Source organism: Blennius ocellaris (genome assembly GCF_963422515.1).
Source record: "Blennius ocellaris genome assembly, chromosome: 18".
In the NCBI taxonomy this organism is placed as follows: Eukaryota; Metazoa; Chordata; class Actinopteri; order Blenniiformes; family Blenniidae; genus Blennius; species Blennius ocellaris.
In genome coordinates, this window is record NC_137667.1 from 12,891,519 (window position 1) to 12,914,616 (window position 23,098).

At 41.6% G+C, this 23,098-nt stretch overlaps 1 protein-coding gene across 12 annotated transcripts in view; it reads right to left on the reverse strand.

Moving 5' to 3' along the window:
- Window positions 1–23,098, reverse strand: part of syne2a (spectrin repeat containing, nuclear envelope 2a) — an 86,447-nt gene that overhangs the window by 43,469 nt on the left and 19,880 nt on the right. For 9 of the 12 annotated variants that reach the window (XM_080513877.1, XM_080513882.1, XM_080513874.1 and 6 more), the window contains 33 exons: window positions 22,859–23,026; window positions 22,543–22,701; window positions 21,745–22,464; window positions 21,299–21,433; window positions 20,828–20,986; window positions 20,527–20,693; window positions 19,394–19,706; window positions 18,484–18,599; window positions 18,280–18,400; window positions 18,020–18,180; window positions 17,686–17,836; window positions 16,688–17,601; window positions 16,306–16,464; window positions 16,066–16,216; window positions 15,789–15,947; window positions 15,230–15,397; window positions 15,051–15,152; window positions 14,470–14,673; window positions 13,797–14,002; window positions 13,450–13,557; window positions 11,873–12,164; window positions 10,935–11,113; window positions 10,511–10,826; window positions 9,578–9,742; window positions 9,070–9,399; window positions 8,846–8,982; window positions 8,104–8,233; window positions 7,140–7,310; window positions 5,163–7,055; window positions 3,491–3,634; window positions 2,620–2,775; window positions 2,160–2,401; window positions 18–2,046 (listed from right to left, as the gene is read on the reverse strand). In XM_080513877.1, coding sequence (XP_080370003.1) covers window positions 18–2,046; window positions 2,160–2,401; window positions 2,620–2,775; window positions 3,491–3,634; window positions 5,163–7,055; window positions 7,140–7,310; window positions 8,104–8,233; window positions 8,846–8,982; window positions 9,070–9,399; window positions 9,578–9,742; window positions 10,511–10,826; window positions 10,935–11,113; window positions 11,873–12,164; window positions 13,450–13,557; window positions 13,797–14,002; window positions 14,470–14,673; window positions 15,051–15,152; window positions 15,230–15,397; window positions 15,789–15,947; window positions 16,066–16,216; window positions 16,306–16,464; window positions 16,688–17,601; window positions 17,686–17,836; window positions 18,020–18,180; window positions 18,280–18,400; window positions 18,484–18,599; window positions 19,394–19,706; window positions 20,527–20,693; window positions 20,828–20,986; window positions 21,299–21,433; window positions 21,745–22,464; window positions 22,543–22,701; window positions 22,859–23,026 — 10,725 coding nt within the window. The remainder of the gene's footprint in view (window positions 1–17; window positions 2,047–2,159; window positions 2,402–2,619; window positions 2,776–3,490; window positions 3,635–5,162; window positions 7,056–7,139; window positions 7,311–8,103; window positions 8,234–8,845; window positions 8,983–9,069; window positions 9,400–9,577; window positions 9,743–10,510; window positions 10,827–10,934; window positions 11,114–11,872; window positions 12,165–13,449; window positions 13,558–13,796; window positions 14,003–14,469; window positions 14,674–15,050; window positions 15,153–15,229; window positions 15,398–15,788; window positions 15,948–16,065; window positions 16,217–16,305; window positions 16,465–16,687; window positions 17,602–17,685; window positions 17,837–18,019; window positions 18,181–18,279; window positions 18,401–18,483; window positions 18,600–19,393; window positions 19,707–20,526; window positions 20,694–20,827; window positions 20,987–21,298; window positions 21,434–21,744; window positions 22,465–22,542; window positions 22,702–22,858; window positions 23,027–23,098) is intronic. The other 3 variants (XM_080513878.1, XM_080513884.1, XM_080513875.1) reach the window with 3 other exon arrangements.

Below are 23,098 nucleotides of genomic sequence, written 5' to 3' on the forward strand. Positions count from 1 at the left end.
CAGGAGGTAGAGCTTACCATCTGCGAGTGGCACTCATGCATCACCGCATCTCTCAGAGAATTGAGTTCTTTGTGTTCTGTCATGTTGATGTTTTCTTTATGTCCCAGGCCTTCCAACACACGCACCCCTGACTCCATGTTTCTCCAAATCACCCAGTATTGTTGTAATGCAATATCTATGGCTTTTTCATTTGGGCTCACTGGTTTAGCCTTCTCCAGCTCCACTCTGGTATTTTCTAAGACCTCTTTAAAGGCAGGAAGCTCAGAGTTGAACCTCAAATCCAGCAGAAACTCAGTCTCCAGATTTTTGATATCCTCTGTAGCAGACTGCTCCCAGGAGACCAACGTTTCCACCGTGGTGTGAATCTTCTCTTTCTCGGCCTCGAGATCAGATGGTTGTATCTCTTGTGCTATGGCCTCCAGTTGATCTGCTGCTTCCTGGCACTGCGTCTTGATCAAAGGAAGTTCGACCAGGACTGCTTGGCAGACTTTAAACCTCTCTCCAACACTTACTTCCTTGTCTTTGGCATGCTGGATGTGCTTTTCTGCAATATCCCTCGATTCAGTCATTTGTCTCCTCAGGTGTAGGTATTTCTGCTGTTCCAGAGTATTTGTGCTGAGAGTTTTGCACCTGTCCTGTAACTCTCCAATAGAGCATAGCGCCAAGTTTCTCTTGGTCTCCTGGCAATGCTTAAGTTCCTGTACTTCACACCGATGCTCCATCAGCATGTGTTTCAAATGTGCGACCACCGAATGGGTTGCTTGTGTCAAAGGGAACCTTTGCTGCTCCAGGCCAGCAGAAATTTGCTTCAAGCTCGCTTGGATAGAAGACAGCTCCTTATCAGAAGACATACGCTCATGGATAAGCTCTTCTAATTCCCAGCAAGTGGCCTTCTCATGAGCAAGCAACCCATCCAATTCTGTCCAAAGGCCCGAAATTCTGTTGACAAGATAGCGGCTCTCTCCTGGACTCAACCCTGTGGCTATTTTCTCGCAGGCATCTGACAGTGATTGCAGCAGTTTAAGGGAGCTCTCGAGCTTCGCCGTGGCTATTTTGTGACTTTTCAGCTCACTTTCTAGCTTCCTGATGTCAGTGTTTGAGACGTTCTCGACATGGTTGCAAGGGTCTCTTTGAGCATGTGTTTCCGCCAGCCAGGCATCCATGCCAGCAAGCTCACACAACAGCTTCTCTCTCTCACTCAGATTTCTCTTCATGGTGTCAAGAATATGACCCAAACTCGCAGAAATAGCATCGTACAGGTTTACTACCGGTTTGAAGACTTCGTCACTTTCCTCTTTTTCCATGTCAGAAGCAATCTGCTCAAATTGCACTTGCATTTTGGACCTTCTCGACAAAATATCTGTTTGAAATTTCTTCATTTCTGCAATCTGGATACGAGCCTCCTCGGGGAAAAGGGCCAACTTTTCCCCTACAGAGATGTGGTTCTCTGCTTGTTTGGCCCATATGATCAGGTCTTGTAGTTGCCTGTTCAGTTTAGTGGAAAGATTGATTCCACAGCCATATGTGAGAGAGTCCACTTTGTTCTTGGTGTCACTGAGGAAGGACTCCAAATCCTGAAGACTACATCTGATCTCTTCTTTTTCTTTACGACCCAGAGAAAAACTGATGAGAGAGTCTGACTGGGATTGTAAATGTAGATAAAGCTGGTTGTACATTTTTAGGTCTGTCATGAGACAAACCATTTCTAAGGCACCTTTGCTGTCAAGGTTTTCGCAGTTGGATATCTGAAGAGCTTCAAGTTTGGCTTGAAGCAGTTGGGACTCTTTTAAAAGCAGCGAGGACTGACAGGTGGAGTTTGAGGCGTGCCGCAGAGCTCTTTTGATACTTCCTTCCAGAAGCCTCCATTCCTCCTGGACATCTCCGAGCTGAGCAAGAAGAGCCCCCGAACTTTCAGCGTCACTCAGGTGGACTGACAACTGGCTACTTAGGAGAAGCAACTCCTCCATTATGTGTTTCTTCTGCTCCATAGTTTGCAGCAGAGCGCTGAGCTGTTTGGCCTGGAGGCCACTGCTTCCCAAAGCATCCCTGGCAAAATTCAGAGCAAAAAAAACCCAAAACATTAAAGTGCACCACAAGAAACATACACAGGTATGAAGTAAATCATTGAGAGTGAATGCGTTAACATTTTATGAACTCACAAGTTAGCCTTTTCTTTCTCTGTCGTCAAAACCTCCAGGAAAGCTTTAGCGATCTTCATTAGTCTGTGATACTGTTTGACCTGATCCAGTTGTGCTACTTTGACCTGCACTGTAGCAGAAGCATCCAGCAGAGCGGCACTCCACTGTCCTTCAGTGCTTTTTGAGTCGTTTGCATCACGATCCTCTGTTGCGCTTTTGTTTTTCATCACAGCTACCTGTTCCTGCACCAAGCGCCTGTATTCCTGGAGAAAGCAAAAGACACATCAATTAGTATTATTGTGTACTTGTGTAATAAGGATGAAACTGAGCTGATTTTTCTTGTCTCATTTTTCAAAAAAATGTGCATGAAAATCAACTTTTGATAGTGTTTATTTCATTACTTTTTCCTGGTGACAATCTTGTACTTATAATCATCACTGATAAACGACAGGGGAAACGTCTAGGGTAAGACCGTACATACCTCTGCCTCCTCCAGCTGTGCGGCCATAGCTTTGATACTGAGCTGAGCTGGTTGGTATCGACATGCCAGAACTTGCTGAACAGTTCGTATCAATCGAATCTCTGGTTCACCGGGAGATAACTTCAGGTACCAGTTTAAATCAAGGTGTGGTGTTCTCTGTGGGGTGATAGGACCAAGCAATAATAAATTAAAGTGAAATCTACAATGTGCTAAAAAAAAAAAAAAAAAGTTAAAGGTTGAGTTCACAGTTATGGAAAGAAAGGAGAAAAACAGGGGGGTGGAGGGGAAATGAAAATCACCAACAGAAAAACACCGGCTTCCCGTAAAATTGTATCTCTGAATAATGCACATTGCATATAAATGATATGTTCTGTAAGAAAAGACAGTCTGCAGTAGATAGCCCACGATAAAGGGCTGTGATTTACAAAACAGTTACACTTTTATTCTTTCTAGTCAGGTACTTGGTATTAAAAGGAAGAGTATGACATTGCATGCCACTGACTGTATACAGTGTGTAATTAGAGCCACTAATGACGGGAAATCACTGTATCACATAAATCTTTCCTGTTGACGCACTGATCAGCAGCCTTGAGGGAATATACAAACATCAATCAAAACACTTATCTGTTCACTGTCCCGTGAAGTTAGAAATAACTTCTTGACCTTTTTTGGACACATGACTATCTTCTGGATTGACTTACCCAAAGAAAACCCCCAAAAACTTAATGCCAACTTACTGTATTATATGTATTGCATATAAATATTACAGGTTTTGGGCAAAAACCATTGCTGCCTTATCTCTTTAATTTCTCTCGTCACTTCAGCTTGGTGCAGGAAGCATTTCTAATGTTAAAATCCAACAAATACTCACATTGATTATGTTACTCCTTTCCACCAAGCTCTGAACCTCAGCCAAAACATCCTGCATGGTGGAGCTCTTTTGGCAGGATTCGAGTGATCCACCTGTTGTCTCTTCAGCAGCCATATCAGACGCTGTGCCTCCTTGGTACTGCAACTGAAACACAAAACACCGGGGTGGCGTCACACTTTAGCCGCCTTCTTCGCCTGTGTTTGCCCTGGGATAATGACAGCTTCCTGTTCCCGCTCCGCAGTGGTAAATGTTAGAGGTTTGACGGTGGCCCAGCGAGTCAGTACAGTTAACAGAAGAATGTGCCTGAGTCAGGCGCAGTCTGCCCTGAGGGAGAAGGACTCTTTTATCCATGTACAAAGTGCTGCATCTCCCGCTTCCTTTAAAAAGTGATTTGTTGGAACCTGGCTACACAGGACAAACAGCAAAACATAGCATGAACTGAACTGTTGTGATGAATACAATGCCAACCTGGGAGATCTATTTTAAAACATATTGGGCATGAAGAAGGTGTGTCGGTGGAGCAGTAGGAAGATAAGCCCATTTCAAACTGTGGATACGTGATCTTTATTTAATTGATTATTATTTAAATAGTTGCAGAGTCAGAAGAGACCTTTTGCAAAAGACCAGCTGTTTACTGTGGAGGCATGTTGTTATTACTCAGGATGATGACAGGTTGTCTTACTGAGAAAATGGCACAAAACGGAATGCAGAAAATGCATCAGCTTGTTAGGTGGGCGCAAAATAAGAGGCATCAATATATCAAACCTGGTGCCAAGTGTGTGGTGGCAGAGAGGAGTACTCAAGTCTCCAGCTTCCAGACTCATTTCTGCATCAACTTAAATTTTTGAATTTAAGTTGTATTTCACTTCTTATGTATTTCTTATGTATTTCACTTCTTAAACACATGAGAGACACTGAAAGTATCTTGTGGGTGATAGCATAGGAAACAAAGTTTTTGTGAAGAAATCATTTCATTTAAATAAATAAATAAATAAGAAAATGTGGATGGCTGGTGTTATATAAATGGGTTGGTGTCTTGCCTCACAGTCAGATAATCCCCAGTTTGATTCCAGGGAGGCTTTTTGAGTGAAGTTTGCTCACGGACCACAAATATAAATTTGGTGACTCACTGTGAGGTAAAAGAGCAAACAACTTACATACCACCATTGTCTTGATTTGTGTTTTGTCGTCTGTCTTAGAAAAGCCAGTAAAGTAGATTCGACTGATGCGACAGCACCTTCTGTCAGTAAAAGATTCAGATTCAGATATATTTTGATAAATTTGATTGCATTTTTAATGATAAAGAGCTATGTTAGTTTATCATTTAATGACACCTATGCTTTCAGTTTATGTGAACCAAGGTTTATCCAATACATTCCTAAGCACCTATCTGCCATAAAATAACTAAAAGCTAAAAACAATGGTGATGTTATAATTCCATTCATGTATTTCTATACTCTGAGGTGAACTAAATATCACATTAAATGTGTATTTGGTGAGAATAAAAAGCAACTCCTGCACTAACAACATTTATTTAATTCAAACAGAATGTGATTCCTGCTAACCATAGCAGAAAATATCCGGATTCCAGTTCCACATATTTCTGCTGCAGCAGCTACCAACTGTTTGAATGAAACAGCCAAAAAAATTAATAAAAAAGATAGAAACTTACCTCTGCCTGTGTGACCGCAGACTTCTTTACTGCTGTGGATGACTCTGATTCACTTTCTGCTTTTGGCAATGGTGTACTGTCAAGGCTTTTTGGCACTTTTGGGCATTTTATTTTTGATTTATTTGTCTCTTCTGTGTCTTCTCCTTCTGCCACCCGCTCACATGCTGAACCTGCAGACAGTGCCAGGTCAGCAACTGTCACCTGGTTAACATCAGCTGCAGGTATTTGTATTTTCGCCAGGTCGTTTCCTGTTTGTAGAGAATCCTCCACAGTGCAAAGCAACAATGAGCTCTCTGTTTGCTCTTTAGAGTGACAGAGCCCTGAACTCTCCTCTTGTTTGACATGTGGAAGTGTTGTTTCTACCTCATGTGGGGCAATGAGCAGACATTCTGCAGCAGTGACACACGACTGGTGGGAAGACAACACGTCATTATGCTTCAATCCATGGCTTATTTGATTTCCCTCGTTGGCACCACTGGTTTCTTCCTTCTCATGTTCTGAACTTATTATCATCAAGGGGTTTGATCCTGGACACAAATTGTGGCCTTTCAACTTGGTTTGATCCTGTTCAGGATTGATTAATGTGGTGAGGAAGTTGGATTTCTTTTCAGGAGAGCCTGTATTCGAAACAACTGCAGGCTTGATGTCACAAAGCTGTTCTCTCTGAGGACATGGGAAAACATTTGAGCTTCCCAGTGGAATAGTTGAACTTTCCTCCATTACTTTCTGTTGCAGCTTCGTGTCCAACACAATATTCGATGCTTGAGCTGGGTTTCCACTTGCATCCTGACAGTGCATCTCTTCCTCTTGAGCATCAATGCATTCAAGTTTTTCTTCTAATGGTAAAGGGCAATTTGTCATTTCTTCCATAATGGATTCAGGACTGGCTGATGGAAAAAGCCTTGATTTCTTCTCACAAGTTTCTCTGTTTGAAAGCTTTATATCACAATGATCTCCTCCCTGTGGACATTTAGGCACGTCTGGATGGCTGGCATTATTTTCCTGCATGTCTTGTGCGTCCAGGTCCAATACCACAGTAAATACCTTCTTTGGGCTACCGATGACATGCTCGCAGTGTTTTTCTGGTTTTTTAGCACCAGGATCCGCCTCTGATTTGTCTGATTCTAATCCTCCATCAAAGACTTTCAAGCTTTCTTTCTCTGATGCTGTAAAACCTGCAGGTTTCTTCTCCTGGAATTCTTTATTTGACATTTCTTGGAGCTTGGTATCATGAAACTCTACTTCCTGGCTGCTGTCATCATTTTCCTTCTTCACCATGTCTCCTGGCTTTATGTCCAAAACAATCGTAAACGTTTTCTTTGTGCAGGATGAGGTGTTGTCTCTGTTCTGTGCTTGAGAATTTGCTTGTTGATCTAAACACTCAGACATTAATAGCTCATTTTCACTGCTTTGATTGCTACTTAGAGGAGTGGCATCAGTGCACAATGTGCCACTGTCATCTTTGGACCCATCAGAAGTCTTCCACTCTATGTTTGGTGGATCTGATGTGACTTGTTGTTGGATTTTGGACTTTGAAACAGGCACTGTGGTATCTTCTTTAGCTTTTTCCGTGAGAGTACTCGTCGTGCACAGAGCAGAAACATCTGGATTTTTCATTAAAATACATGTTTGATCCTGTTTTGTTGGATCAGCGGTTGCATTTCTTCCACTTGATGTATCTGTCACAGGCTCAGTAGAAGGACGATGTTGTTCTGGAATGGAGAAACTGCTCTGAGTTTCGATTGGGTTGCTTGTTGCAGAAGATATGGAAGAAATAGGAGGAATTTGGGGGGAAGTTTCCTCTGATGAAGGTGAATGTTGTGTTCTGTCTTCAATACCTCTGCTCAGAAAGTCAATGTTTTCCAATTGTGCTCTCCTTGAGCTATAATCCAACTGTGACGCACAAAAAAATGATTCACATTATTAGAAAGAGGTTTGAAATTGATTGTGTTATTATGGGTCTGCAGAAGAACTCACCAGGCATTTGGACAGGATTTCAAATGCAGGTTTACTATCTTTGAGAGCCTGTGAGGCCTTATTCCGCAGTTTCTTTGTCACTTTTGCTCCCAGACAATTTAGAAGAAAGATTTGCTCCGACAACACCTCGTCCAGCACTCGCTGATGCCCCAAACCTTCATCCATGGCTGCCTGCAGGCACACATAGATACACGCCTTTTCAGTTTCATGTTTTTTCTGCCCATAAAACACTCTTTCAGGGCAGAGAGGCTTGCCGGTATCATGGCGGAAGTTTTTTTCTGAATTACTTTTGTGTTAGAAAGCAGCGGGTAAAGCTTGGGTTTAAAGATGTCACTTCCTCCTCGTTAATGCGCAATGTGACTTCTTGGAAGGTTTATCTGTGGTATTTTATGAAAAACCACACAAAATACATAATTTCCCTGTTGGGGACTAAAACAGAGGGTTTTGCTCCCAAAGAATAAATGGCAAAAGATAATCAGCTTGGCATTAAAGCAAAGAGAAAACGCAACTTTAGTTGAAAGCTTGATTTTTTTTGCTTTTGAGAGCACTACTCCACTGTTTTTAACTAATGTTCTTCAACGAGGCAAGAAACTGCAGCACCGAGACCTTGATGAAACTTAGTACACTTAATTCTATCTTCAATTTTTGTCCCATAATTTGCCTCAGTGTTTTCAAAAGAGGTCAAACAGACTCTGTTTATTACATTATTATGTTGTATAAGAAAAAAAGGTATGATGTTGAGAGTTAGCCTCAGCTGAACATTTGCATTATGCATATGATCGTGTGTTTATCGCTTTGTAATTTAATAACGAGCGGGGCTGGATAACTTTCTGTTTCTTACGCTGAATTTGTTAAGTAAAAGAAAGTAAAACTACAAAGTAAAGTACTGTATGTTTATAAAAGTACATTGGTTATAATAATCAGGAATGTGTTACAGATCATATAAAACATTAGTGAGTCTGACCTGGTTGAGTGATGATGGCTCAGATTTCACCGTTTTGCTCCATCGGTGCAGCTGACCGGTGACCTCTCTTATTCTGTTTGCAGTTTTTTCTGCACACTCCTGCTTTCTTTGTAGAACAGTGGACTTGAGGCTGCAGAGAAACAGTAATCAAAAACGTATGGTGAAGATAAGCCTCTAAAAATAAGAATAAAAACAAAAAAACAACCACATTTTTAAATTTAACACCGCTGAGATGATGTGAAAATGATGTGATGTGCTTTTTTTCCGAATCAGTCAAGTTATTGTTAATTTTAACAGATTAATTAAAAAAAACCTATACAAAAACTGCATGAAAATCTATTTTACATACATTGAAACAAAAACAAAAGTCCAGAAGCAAATTGAGTAGGGGAACATTTTTTTAAAATATTTTACAAATGTATAATTATATCCTGTAGACAAAGTCATTCAGTTATTGAAATGCAAGTTTGTCCATTGCAAACAAACAAACCACATGTAATAAATAAAATTCAATTAAAAGTAATTTCAACTGAATATCTTCTACTGAAACACAAAGCAAAAATGGTCCATCAGCTTAATTTGGCAGATAAAAGTACATGTAAATATTAAAGACTGTAAAAAATCTGAATGAAATCTAAAAAAATTCTGTTCAGTGTTCACTGTTATGGAATACAACTATATGTAGGTATCAAGTTGCATGGATGTTGTAGGAGGGCATATTTCATGTCTTGGAAACAAGTACCTGTCAATGTCTCTTAAAACTGCATTCATAGTTAAAAGAGCATCTGCAGGAAGCGCTTGCTGCGTGATGCTCGAGTCACTTGTCCTCTGCAGGCAGTTAACTCTGGCTTCCAGCTCTGTCAGTTGAGCATCCAAGTCCTGGGAAAAGGGAGACAAATACTTCTTTAAATTATTATCTGTTGTCATCTTTATTTCTGTCATCCACGGAAGAAGCATTCTGAGTACCTGTATTGTGCACCAATGTTGTTTCAGCTGGCTGATCTCAGGCAACACCTCTTGGATCCCAGACAGATTCTCCACATTGTCAGCCACGGCTTTCACTGCTATCTGGAGGCGGGAGGCCTCCGCTTCAATTTGCTGAACACTTTGATTCCCGTTCACTCTAAGAACAGACAGACTTTCTCGAATGCTGCTCTCTAGTGCACCCTTGTGGGACTTGAGATCACTGAATTCCTGGGAGAGACATGTTGATATGGAGCTCACTCCAATAGAGTCTTTCAGTGTTTCAAGTTGTAAAATGTCTTTATCCATGTCTGTTACTTCTTTAAGCAAAGCCTAACGAGAGGAATGAGTGAAAGGTAAATTAGAGGGATTAATGCAGAATGATACCATTAAAAAAAAACTCACCTACTTTAACAGATGTATTGTGGTTTATCGTAAGGGTAAAGTGAAATAAAAATATCAGATTTGACTGTACAAGATCCAGCAGGTCAGTTTACTTAATGAAACTCACCTCCAGAGATGACACATCAGTGTTTGGTGCAGCGGAGTTTTCATTTCGTGTTTGATGGCATGACATCCTCTCCTGCAGGGATGACCATTTATGCTGGCAGTCCTGCAGCAAGCGGCCAAACTGATCCTCATTATTCACAGCTTCCTCGAGGTGGGAGCACACACCCTGAGGAGGACCACAATCACTATCCAACTCTGGAAACAATTCTGGCTGCTAGAATAAAACTGCATCAATAGGTGACACTGTGTGGTTTTATACTATGAGACCGAGCAGACAAAGAAATAAATAGGACAAAGAAGCAGGACAAACAGACAAGCCCTCCTTATGGTGCAACTTCACTCATCTTCTCATATTTCTTCTGGTTACATCCAGTTCCATACCGAGTCTAGACTCTACAGTCTCCAATGTCCAGAATCGATTCCTTACACGGTATTATAGCTCTTGCTCTCCAGTCCAACATGTTCCTGCTATACTGTATCATCTTGCCATCCAAAGCATTCAGGATGTAGCATTTTACAGCTCTTGAATAGCTTCATAATGTAAACATCCAGCACCTACCAGCTGGCCTGTCATCGCCGCAGTCTTATGACCGAGTGACTGTTGATTGAGCAAATGTCTGATTGTCTCAAATGTTTGTGATCGCATCCAAAACCAACATGTTTGTACTTTTTCAAAAGCCCCCAAGCTGCTGTTATGCAGAATTTGCAGCCTGGGAACTAATTATAAGATGATTCCACTTATTTTTTGACTTAATTTTTATTTTAAAAATGTTTTTTTGAAAAAGCCTTTCTTATATTTGGACCAATACTGAAACATCAAATTACGACACAGCAAACACCTGGCAACTTCAGAAGAATGCCCCTGGGTATAAAATACTTTTGGGCGTCCTGGCAACTCTTAGCAATCTCTTAAATAATGAAACTCATCTTTTACCTTCAGCTTCGCCATCAGTGCTGACCCGTGGACGTCGAGCTCAGCCCAGGAGGAGTCCTGCCAGATGCCGTTACCGGTGCGCTCAGCCAGTTCCCTCCTCCGTTCAGCCAGACTCATTAGAGTCGATTGCAAAGAATTACATTCCTCCAACAGTTTTTTGGAAAGCTGGTTAGCTTGTGTACGTTCAGCGGTGGCAGGGCAGGGGAAGAGAGCACCAAGCTTCTCAGTTTGGTCCTGCAGCTCTTCCACTCTTCTGCAAGCCGCCTGTCTTTGGGCCAGGTAGAGAGACGCAAGCTCTGGTTCCGCTTTAAGCGCCCTGGAAGGAGAGAAATTCTATTCTTAGAAAAATTACTTATTCTAACAGTTTTTTTTTTCGTAGTCTTTCTTTTTATTTTTGGAGTCCTAATCACTTTCCCCCACTCACGTGTAATAAGGCTCAGTTGACTTCAACAGGTCCGTCCACTGCTCCACTGTTTTCTGAATGGTTTCCTCGACTTCTCGTTTCAGCTCATCTCCGTTCAACAGTCTGTGGCTCAGACCTGCTCCGGTGACTCTGAGCTCCTCCAGGCGAGTCTCCCCCTCGGACGTGGCATCCAACACAACCTAAAAAAAATAAACGTGCATGCTGAGATGTTGCAGACTGGTACAAAAGCGATTCAGATTGCAGGAGCATGGACGTGACGGACAGTCAGCCTGAGCCTGCTCGTTGAAGAGAATCAACTACGCAGTATATGGACACTCCTTCGTTTGGAACAAGTTTGAACAAATTAGACAAAAATAACAACCTACACCGCACCCTCATGTGATATGACACTACTCTAGACACTCCCATCTTGTAATTACATAAAAATGAAAGGACAAGTACTCAAGATTTAGACCTTTATACATCCATACTCAAGTTTGTGTTTTCTGTGCACCCTTACAAACATCTACAAACTCATCCATGTATAAGAGGAGCGGCTCCCCAAGTGGGTATACAAGGTTCCTCATTTCATAGTTTATTGTGGACTACAGACCACAATGTTTTAACCAGCTTCTTTCAAATAATTCCAATTAATTCCCACAAAAGTGTTTTTTAATAATATTGAAATACATGTTCTTATTGTGGACTGGCAAAAACACAAACGTTGAGCAAACATTCCTGCATCTCACAACATCGTGTCATCAGTTAAATCGTTTTTTTTTTTATGAGGTTGTTAATTAATATTGTAAATATTTTATCCTAGATATGTGATTTAATTGTTACCTGAGCCACTACAGCACTTTCAACAACACGTGTTCTTTATGGGTGGACTATATAGTACGTGAAAAATATTTGACTCAAACTCACTCTCATTAAAAATTTAAGTAAAGTTTTCTTACTTGTGCAGAGTGAAGTTTCTGCTCTACGGGAGCCAGGAATCTTCCAGCAGGTGAAGAGTCAGCGATCTGCCTCAGGTGTCCGACCCATGACTGAGTCGACTTGGACAAAGCTGAGAAGACGTGAACGTCCCTGCTCACAGACCGCCGCGTCTCTTTCGAGTCGACAAACATGCGAGAGCGGAAGTGGTGATATTGTTTCAGTACTTTGTCGCTCTCTTCTAACAGTGCCACTTGCTGAAGGTTGCTGCTTTGCAAAGACGCCTTGTGCTGATGCAGAAGCTCGGTCCTCGCACTGTAAAGCATGGAATTGAAAGAGAAGTGGCCATCAGATCTTTTAGAGATCAAGTATGTGATAGAATGCCAACCTGCAATCCTGCAGATCTCAGACCATTTCCTGACAAGACTCAAAACCCAAATACATTCTCCATAGCCAAGGAGTTTGCTCCTTTTTAACTACAACTAATCGAATTTGTGCCAGGATTACGGATTTATATATAAAGATCTATATTAATGAATCTCAAACTATTCTTGTATATTCCTCTGTCTGCATTTATTCATTCTGAATTAAATCAGACTCCATAAAAACAAGGCTTTGTAATTGTAAAAATGCTTCCGACTAAACTAGAAAGCAACTTTGTAGCTCATTTAATATGCATTCAGATAAACTTCAGAAAACTCACAGACACAAAGTTATATTGAAATATAACACTACATCCAAGAGTAAAAAGCATGAAACAGTCTGAGCATATAATATACATGATAATAGCTGCACACACCTGTAGTGCTCAATCATGGGAAAAACCAAAAGCACTTTGATCCTTTGTGTGACTGCTGCACTCACGTGTAGGCATGAGTCAGTCACCTGGCACACTATTCAACCTGCAACATTCCTGCCTACGATCAGTCAAAATCACAACACCCACAACCTGCACTTTGTTTACCTGGTTATCATTTCAGCTGTTAAGTATTTTCTCACCAACTGAACTCTCCATGCTCCTCCCAGGAATCCCATAGGAAACCCACAAACACACAAGGAAAACATGCAAACTTGCCACAGAAAGACCTGGTTAGTAAATGAACCCGTCATTTCTTCGCTGTGATTTGGAGGTACTGTATTGTTTAATGTGCCACACCTCCTTCAGCTCCTTCAACTTCAGACAAACTAAGAATGACACTGATTTTATTCACCCTACATTATCAGTTTTTATCATTATTTGATAGAAATATGTGTATGTGTACATCATGTGTATATCTTTGTGGAAATGTCACACACTGAATCAATACTGAAAACATTTGATGAACTTTGTGGAAATTACTTTCCATGGCCCACTTGCAATACCACTAAAAACCATGAGAAGGCCAAGGCCTGCGTATAATACTAAAAGTACATATTTGTATCACTACTATTAATAATTATAGTACTATCAAGATTGCTGCTACAGCCATTCTCACCTCCCATTTTTTTTTAGCAATCAGTATTAGAATTATTATTTAAAATTCCTGCATGAACAATTCCTAGTACTTATACTACTACAACTTTCATAAAGAACCACAAATCAAACATTACATGCCTTTACCTTTGCTGCAGCATTTCGTCTTTTAGGAGGTGAAGATCTTCACCCTTCGCTGCTCTTTCCTCCGCAGCACACAACCATTGTTCCAGATCCTCTTTCTCCACTTGCAGTCTGTTCATATCACAAACATACATCATAAAGTGACATCACTATAATTATATATGACTGCTAGTACTAGAAAGGTGTAAACAAGGTGCAATTTGTTATGATAGATGAAAGTGATATTAACTGCGCAAAAATCACACTCGAAAAAGTAGAATTGAATCACTTTTTCAACAACCTATTGTTAAAGTTATATCGATCTCTACATATTATTGAGTTCCTCATAAAGGGTTAGACGACAGACATACCTGTCGAGATCCTGGATGTTCTTCTGAGTCTGTTCCTCCACTTCAGAGAAGAGCTGCTGTGTCTTTCTGACCTCCTCCTGCAGCAGGGCGCCACTCTCAGACAGACCGTGAAGGCCCTCTGCTCCGCCTATGGAGGCCATAACACGCACACCCTCCAACAGACTCTCCGCCTGCTCGTCCTGGCTGTGGAGCCGCCAGCAAAGCTCCTGAAGAGAGGTGTTGCGCAAAGTACTGCTCATTTACAGCTTCATAAATAGGTAGGTACTTTGGAAATCATTGACAATGAAAAGAAACTATAAAATGTCATTGTTATGACTTCTTGATGGAAATTAATAACCAAGAGCATACAGACAGCTCCTGTAAAGAAAAGCTAATATTTATAAACTAATAATAAAAGTATTGTGAATACATGCAAATCTTGATATAACTTAGTAAGTCCTTCCTTTAGTTTTGTTCATGAAAAGGAGTCTAGTAGAATAGTAAGTGATAGGACAACAGCTTTAATGAGTGCGACACAACAGTAGAATCAGAAATCTTTTTGTACTTAAAAAAAACAAACCCAAAAAAACATTTGTAGATGTTTCTTGGCCTGCCAATGAAATAAAAGCAATCAAAGGAAACAAAGCAAGCAGCTTCATTTAAGATGATAAACATATCTTATTTATGTACTTACCTTAAGTTTTGCTAGTATTGTGGAAACATCTGGGCCTTTAAGATTGAGAAGGGAGTCCTGGATCTGCTGGAGGCTGCTGAGACACTCTTCCATCCTCCCATTCATTTGTTCTTTGGTGGCCACCATCTGCTTGTAAACGTCCTCTGCGTCAGAAACCAGCTCCTTCAGCTGCTCCATCTTCTTCCTGATCTGTGTCTCCACCACCTTGACAGAACAAAACCAAGCACCTTTGCTGACATGACAATGACACCCTGTGTGTATGTCTTTCAGATGTGCTGGTAGAATATTAGCTCACATTCTATCAAATAAATGTAATGCTCGGGGTGAAAACCTTCACATCAATTCAGAGCTATAGTCTTTTCTCTTGATTGGAGCGACAATTTAAAACAGCCCATACGAGACATAACACTAATCAACAGATGAAATAGATTATATGACTGAGAATGTAACATAGACTGGAACCGAAAATTAAATCATAACTATACATGTTTGCACATCAGTCCATCTTTTTCGTATTTCAACTTAAAATATGTTCATCCTGAACAGGAAAGCATACGAGAGATCATGTCTCAGAGATGTACCTGCAGCTCCAGAGGAAACTCCGAGCTTTGAAGCAGCACCTGAATCTCAGTGGATGTTTGGTGGAAACGCTGAATATTCTCGTCCTGGGTCTCAATCTCGCTCTGAAGACAGCGTCATGAGGGTTAATGTTATTCCACGCAACTGCAGAAATGCGGAGCCCTGAGATCAGGAGTTTTACCTGTAAAGCCTTGATAGCGTCCTCATCCTGAAAGGACGGACACTGAGTGAAAGCTGTGAGGTTCTCATCTGTCCAGCTCTCCACTTCCGCCCCCAGCTGAAGGACCCCGTCCCACAGAGTCAAAGCCAGATGTAGATTCTCAAGGTGGGAATCTGTTCTTTCTGATAGCTGTGGAACAAAGAAAACAGGAATTACAAAGTCAACGTTATTGAATTCTACATAATTTACTGGAATATCAATATCGTTTGTAACTTACAGAAAAGTGGAGCTACAGTTTACTCGTTGCCACTTTGAACAGTGACTTTATGAGTTTATGTCAGTAGTTTACACTGCATAACACTGCCAAAAGTTTTGATGTAGAATACACTTGATTCCAGTAAAATGATTTAACAACAGTTTTGCTGTAGATCATGTTTTTACCAACTAACTCAGACACATATAAACTGGACATTAAATACATTATGACAGTAGTTAGGAATAACCTCACAATCAAACCACATTAGTCCCTTAAAAGACAACAAAAGAACAAAATAAAAAGAGGTGCAGTTACTAAACTTACGTCCAGCCAGCGATCCACCAGAGTATCTGTTTCATTCTCAAACGGGACTGAGGTGCAATCAGGTATTTGACGTAAATGAGAGTGAAGCTGCCTGCAGACACTTCGCACTGCCTCTATGGCGTCCCCGAGGCCATTTAACTCGCCTTTTGTTTCCTGGACCTGGAAAATAATACTCCTTATTTTAACAATGACAGTCAAATATAAAAATGCACTCGGTCCATGAGTCGGCACATGCATCAATGTGTCTTTGTTGCTAATGCTCAGCGGGGTGATGTACTTTGGTGTGAAGTCTCTGGAGGTTGTTTTTGCCCATGTAGGAGGCTTGTTCACCGATGGTGCTCTCAGCTCTCTGCAGGGTCCCACTCAGCTCAGCACGGCGGCTCTGAAAGCTCCTGAGCAGCTCTGTGAGGAAACGGCACTGATCCAGCCTGGATGTGATCGATGAAATAAACACATATGTCAAACCCATTAAGTAAAACAATTGCCCCAAAACTACAACCAATGATAAACACTTTACCGCTCAGCCACAGCTTTTGTTGTCTCTTCCCACAGATCCTGCACTTCCCACGCTTCATTCTCATCAGGTAGTTCTGATTGTGATGAGGCTCCTCGTATGTCCTGGACCTCAGTCAGGAGGCCGGCTAGAGCTCTCTCCAGCTCTGTCAAGGCACGAGTCCTGCAGATCATTCAACAAACAGACAATGCAGATGTTTAAACTAAGTAGTAGTCTTGGATGGTACACTGGTACAGTGATGTTTGTTCACTGAAAGTAGATTAGGTTCTAGTCTGGTCATTTTTTTTTTATATAAGGAATGTCTTTCTTATGTATATTTTTCTATCTTGAATTGAAATCACAAAATCATTTTATATTCTTCACTTCAGTGCTTTTTTTTTTGTACCTCTGTTGCAGTGCAGGTAAAGTTGGTTCATGCAGCCGCAGCTCCTCTGCTGTCCCCTTCGTCTCCCTCAGCGCTGCTAACAAGGCGGCTTTTTTCTTTACCAAAATGTCCCCCTCATCCTCCTTCTTGACCTGGCTGATCCTCCTTTGTCTCTGGTCTTTGGTATTTAAGACATCCCCTTTAGCCAGCCACATTTGAGCTTTGTCCTCTTCTCCTGCTTGAGTTTTCACATCATGCTCTCCTTCCAACCTGCTTCTCTTGGCCTCCAACCTCAACTCCTCATCTGTTGTACTTGATGTGAGAAGCCTCTGTGTCACAATTTGCTCTGGTGAGCTACGTAGATTCCTTGTCTGGTGTAACTCCGCAGGAATAGACTCTTCTTTTTTATGTATTTTATCCATTTGCTGAAGAAATATCACCTTTTCGCTCCGTTTCTTCTTGGCACTCGTCAGCTTTTTGTCCATCTCCGCAATGTGCTTGGACACACACTCCAACACATCCTGACATGTCACAGTCTCACCGTCTACAGTTACAGTCATCCCCACTGCCTTCAAACTGCTGTCAACACCATCAGCTTGGTCTGCAGCAGCGTGCAATCTCTGCAAAGCAGCCTGCCAGGAATGTCTTTCCTGGTCCCAGTCCGCCTCATTTTTCTGCCAGCCCGAGTCCTCCTTTGCCAGCGGGGTTGGGCTCTCAGCCTCAGCCTCTCGCACTGTGGCCAGGAAGCAATCCAAAGCCTGAGCAGCCGACTGAACTTTCTCCAACTGCTGTCTGAGCTGTTCAAGATGATGGACACTATTGTGGAGTGCCTGGCAGAGGGATGAAGGGGATGTGGCCTCCGACACTTGTTTCTCCTCTGCAGCAGTTTGTCGTGATAGCTTTTTCACTTCAGCCTGCAGTAGGTCATTCATCTCCTGAGGAAGAAATAAAGCATTAATCACAAAAACGTGCACAATTTAGACTCCAACTAATTGTATAAACAAGTAGGCATACAGCACCTTTAAATCGGACAACATTGTCGGATCAACAAAGGTTAAAGAGGAGACGTTCACAGGCTCACTGATAATCTGGTTCAGTTTCTCTGAGATCAGCAGCCTCAGATCATCAGCAGACTTCAGCAGGTGAGCGACACTTTCCAACGACACCATCCTGCTCGAAACACCAATGTTTTTGTTTTTCATGAGATTACTGTACATGGTGCATTCACCCAGTTTTAAATGTCAGCAATAAACATGTGCCAACTAAATAACTTGCATGTGTTATGTTCTGTTTTAGGGTTGGTTTCAAACGTGCACCAACATAAACGTTAAAATGAGCAGAAGGTCATTGCACCTGGTCTGTAGAAACGTCTGTTGTTCTCTCCACTGCTGAATCAGCTGTTGTTTGACTTCACCTTGATCTTGTTCCCTGGTCATCAGCTCTGAGACCTTGGTGAGCTGCGCATACTGAAGCTCAACATCAAACCAAAGCGCCTCCGTCTCCTCTTTTAAAGTCTGTAAAAGAGTCACACTAATGATTTTTTCCCATACTGACCATATTGGCATTTCATTAAAACGACCTAAACTATCACAGTTTATCAAGTTTCAACTTGCCTGTAGCTGCTTTATTTGATTCTCCAAGGAAATGTTGGTAACTGGGTCTGAGACAAGCTGCTCCAAATGTAGGTTGTTGTTCTTGAGTTGACAATGAAATAGTGAGCAGGACTCTCTGTACCTAGAACACACCCCCTATATTCTGTTAATGTGAGATTCAATTGTTGTCCATGTAGAGTGTGGTACAATCTGACGTAATGATACCTCTTCAGTATATCCTGCTCAGACAGGTGCTCCTCCTGCGATGGGGCAGCTGTCTCTGGGATGAGGGTCCTCTCTGCTTCCTGTTTGGTCTCCACAGTGTTGCTCCTGACAACCGCCTGCAGATGAGAGAGATGCAGAGTAACGGTCCACTGAGGAAAGGAGGAAAAGACGGAGCGGTGATCTTATCCAATTATGGAGGATTAGTGTCCTACAGCTGGTGCTGTGGCTTGTGCAGGTCATACAGAGTCACTAACACTCCCCATCAGGACGGCTGCTTTAAATGCAACATACACAGTACATAAGATCTATTCAAAGTGATTAACACATGCAAGCTTCACAGTTTGATTAATTGTCTTTCTCCTAATAGTAATGTCATATGTAGCTTGTGTGGAGAAGTAACACAGATAAAACAATCAAAGTGAAGAAGTGCACTGAAAACTAAAGTTTTTAAGTGAATAAAATAAGAATGAATAAAAAACTGAAGGGAAACACTTTTGTGAGTGTTTGGGTTACAAATGGCATTTTAAAGGCAGAAATCAGCGCACTTCTTTGTTGACAGGACATTAATTGTAAATAAGGACAATGTGTGGCATAATAAAGCCTGAGTTTAAAACCAAATTTAAAAATAGCAAATAAAGAATAGACTACATGTCTCATGCCCAGTAGTTCAGCTGCAGTCCAATATCTACCTGGTCCAGCTTCTAATCTGATTTTAAGTATTCACTTTTTACAGCAAAACCTGATTGAAATACTTACATTAGGAGCTAGAGATATAAACAATCACTGAACTCATATAAACCAAAATGACAAGTTATGGAATTTTGTTTTATTATTTTTAACTATGTTTTTGAGTTTTAGGTTGATTAAAGAAGCTATTGAACATCCAAAAAGCAAAGCCTTCCTTAAATACCTGTGCACGACTTTGGGTTTGCTGATTGTTTTCTGCGTCCAGCAGACGAGCTTTCAGCAGCTGCTCTCTCGCTCGCAGCGAAGACTTCAGACTTCGCTCAGGCCCACCGCCTGGATTTTGTGTGAGGTGGTCCTCCCTCTGATCTTGAATGTCCTGAACCCGCAACCGAATAACATCACCATGAAGTCGTACGGGTAATTCCACAGACGTGGTGTCAAATCTTTGTTTCAGGAGTACGTTGTTGTCGAGCTGCGGGTCCCCCGACATGTCAGTCGCTCCCAGCAGGGTGTTTCCTCTGAGCTGCTCACCCCTGCTGAGATAAGAAATGTTCATTAGAGACAGTCAGTTCCAATTACTCCATCCAAAAGAGCATTTATTTAAGATTAATAGACTAGTAAGATTTCAGAGTGACAATTGCTAAAATAAAATCTGTCTGCATCACTTAAGTCAAGAGAATTCCGATGTAACAAACATCTGTAATAATAGTTTAAATGGGAAGTCTTGAAATAAATCTGACATTCTTATTTTACTTTTAGGTTTTGTCTGTCACTTAACAAGCATGACCGTACTTCCATCTTCTACACCATTTTGTCCTAATCAGGGTCACAGGGGTCAAAACACATTTACAACCTGGACAGGTCACCAGTCTGTCAAAGGGCAAACAAACCTCACACATTCTGCTTTGACCCACACATTCTAATAATATGCATTCCTTTGGAGTTTGCCAGGAAACTAGAGCACTGGAGAAAGCCAAGCAAGCACAGAGAGAACATGTAACCTCGACACTGAAATCACACTATGGAAATTAGCTGTAAAATAAACAAAAAATCCTGCATATTTGCACAAAACCACTCTCCAGTCAGGGTAGCGAGTTTCCAAGTAAAGCCATGACATTAAAAAAAGGGCCTGCCTTGATCAGCGCTGAGGAATCGCATGTCAGACAAAGCGTCCACTTTAAAATCATCTGTATCAAACCCATATCACAAAAAATAGGATGTTGGGTAAGATAACAGTAAATATAAATGAAAATGAAAAGCTGCTGGACTGATAAACACAAATCCAAGTTCAAGCTTGAGAAAAACCACGCATGAAGACGGGAGTTTGTTTCCTTCCCAGCATTGCTGGTATCTTACCCTTCAGCTGGCAGCGCGGTGAAACCGGGTCGTGTTTCTCTGACTTCACCAGACTCTCTCTGCTGGTCTGATGCAAAGCAGGAGGAATTACTTGGGGTCAGTGTTTCGCACAGCTCTCTGAGTGACTCCCTGTGTTCCTCAACAGATGCAGCGTCTTCACTGACAGCCTGAGAGAAACGTGAACAATTAAGCCGGTGAAAGCAAAACATCTTCAGTCTGCGAGCAGAATCTGACAGTTTGTCATGTAGCAGAGTTAGATGTTAATGTCATATTTGCACGTTCTGTATGCTATGGTAAGTACCTGTTGCGAAAGCTGCAGACAGCCATGGTCAGTCTGGTGAGTAGCTTGACCGAGAGCGTTAGTATGCATTTCACACCACACAACAGAAAATGACTGCTTCCTTTCTCTAATCTTTGACAACACGTGAGGAATAAAATCAGCCATTTCTCTCCGCACACCCTGAGAGTGACAAACAAGCACAAACTTACCACTTAAACATGTTAGTTAAGAGAGGAAGTGATACATTAATTTGAAGACTTAAAATTGTTTGTGAGTAAAACAATCAAATAAAAACTTTTTCACCCAAGATTTTATACAGTTCTTCATTGTATAGTTACAGTATGTTCCTTATTTGTTTTATGGGCACAATACTAATGTTCATCTCATTACAAAACAAATGTTAATTGTTGAGTTAAATCTTTCAAAACACAATAAAAACTTTGTTCTGAGCTTCTGCTGTTTAATCATGTCTGTGCCTGATTCCTGTCGTACCTCCCACTGATTTCTGACTGAGTCAGAGAGAAACATCAAGTCTTGAAGCTGAGGCTCGGAGCAGAAGGCCCCAAAACCTTCCACTGCACCCAGGAACTCTTCAAGTATGGCAGGCTGCAGAATTTTTAATGCTTTCTGTACAGAGAAAAAAAAAAAAAAAAAACATACAAAGCTGGACAAATAAGCAGACAAAACTTGAAGCAACACAAAACACAACACCACAGACCTTAAGAGTTTGTTCGAGGTCTGAATGTTGCAGCACGACAAAGCAAAACTCTCATATCAACATGCTTCTGTTTAATGCATTCAAAGTTTGAAATTACCTTCATGTAAAAGCATTAGGATAAGAAGTTTAATTTAAATCTTTTTTAATTTACAAAGATTCTGATTGTGTTCTTCATTTTATTACAAAAAAAACAACAACAACAACAACAGGAATACTGTACCTGCTTCTTCTTCGCTTGTGACTCTGATACTTCCTTTCCACCAAATAACTTCATTGCTTGCTGGATGCGTCCCTGCAGACGAAATCTGGCCTTCTCCAGCCTGCTCTTCGCCATTGACCGGGCTTTCGAATGAACTTCACCGCGGATCATCACTGGCGGCTGTGAAGGCGTATCACTCGGCTGCCCTCCCGTTCTCTGTACGTGCGCGAGCTTGTCAGTTGATGTGGGTTTCTTTTTCTTTGTGACAGGACCTGCTTCCTCCTTCGGGAGAACTGGAGCTGATGGATTGTTTAGGCCGGCAGGAGTCTGGTGCGACGCAGGTAGAAGTTGATTCTGTTGACTGGCGCTCGAAACTTGCTCGGAGGATTGAGAAAATAAGCGAGGCTGCACCAAAAGCTCTGACTCAGCCTCTTTGACATGTGGTCGTACTGGTTCCTTCCAAAGCTGGGACTTCGTTTGGATTACCGCTTGAACTATGTCTTTGTCATGCTGTGTGATCCTCTGTTGTTTTTTAGACCAACTCTGGGGACCTCTTGTCCTTTGTTGAGGGGAAAGTTGAGCCGGATCCAGAGTTTGCTGCATAACATTCCCGATCCGCTCTACATGTTTGGTTTTGGCCACAACAACTAATCCTTTCTCGGGCTGATTTGGTGTCTTGCAGAATGAGTCACCAACGTTCTGCTGTTTTAACCCAATGGAACTAAACATTTCAAGAATTTCCTAGACAAATTTAGAAATATACAATTAGTATACACATGACTGAAAGTGAAAAATGTACATTCAATGGATTTACTTCACCTGACAGTGGGAAACTGCTAGCGAGAGCCTCTTCTGTATGTCCGATGTACTAAGGTACTGCAGAGGAGACGTCTTCTGCACTTCTGTCACAAACTCCTGCAGATCTTGTCCATCTGTTGCAGCCTGGTGCATGAGCTGCAATCCTCGAGAGACCAGCACCTAAAAAGTGGAATGGCCAGTATAGGTCATTCTGCAATCTGTAGTATCTGATGTCAACCATTCAAATCAAACCTTATCATTTCTACACAGTTTTATACAGTCAAATCACGCTTCATCTTTCCCCTGAAATCTATTTACAACCATGTTTTATGCTGACTTTAGCGGTAGGCTCCAATGGGGAGTGTCCTCTGTGTATTTTCTCCTTTAGGTGGTTGTAAAAGTCCAGGGCGTCTGTGCTCCAGTGATCCAGCTCAGCCAGATGGCCTTCAAGCTTTGACGCAGCCCGCTGCAGCTCCCCACACGTCCTCTCTGCTTCAGAAAGCGTCTGCAATAGAAATACAGCACACACATGAAAGCTGACGCCTGTTCGATTTAATAGTTGGAATTGCATTTCGTT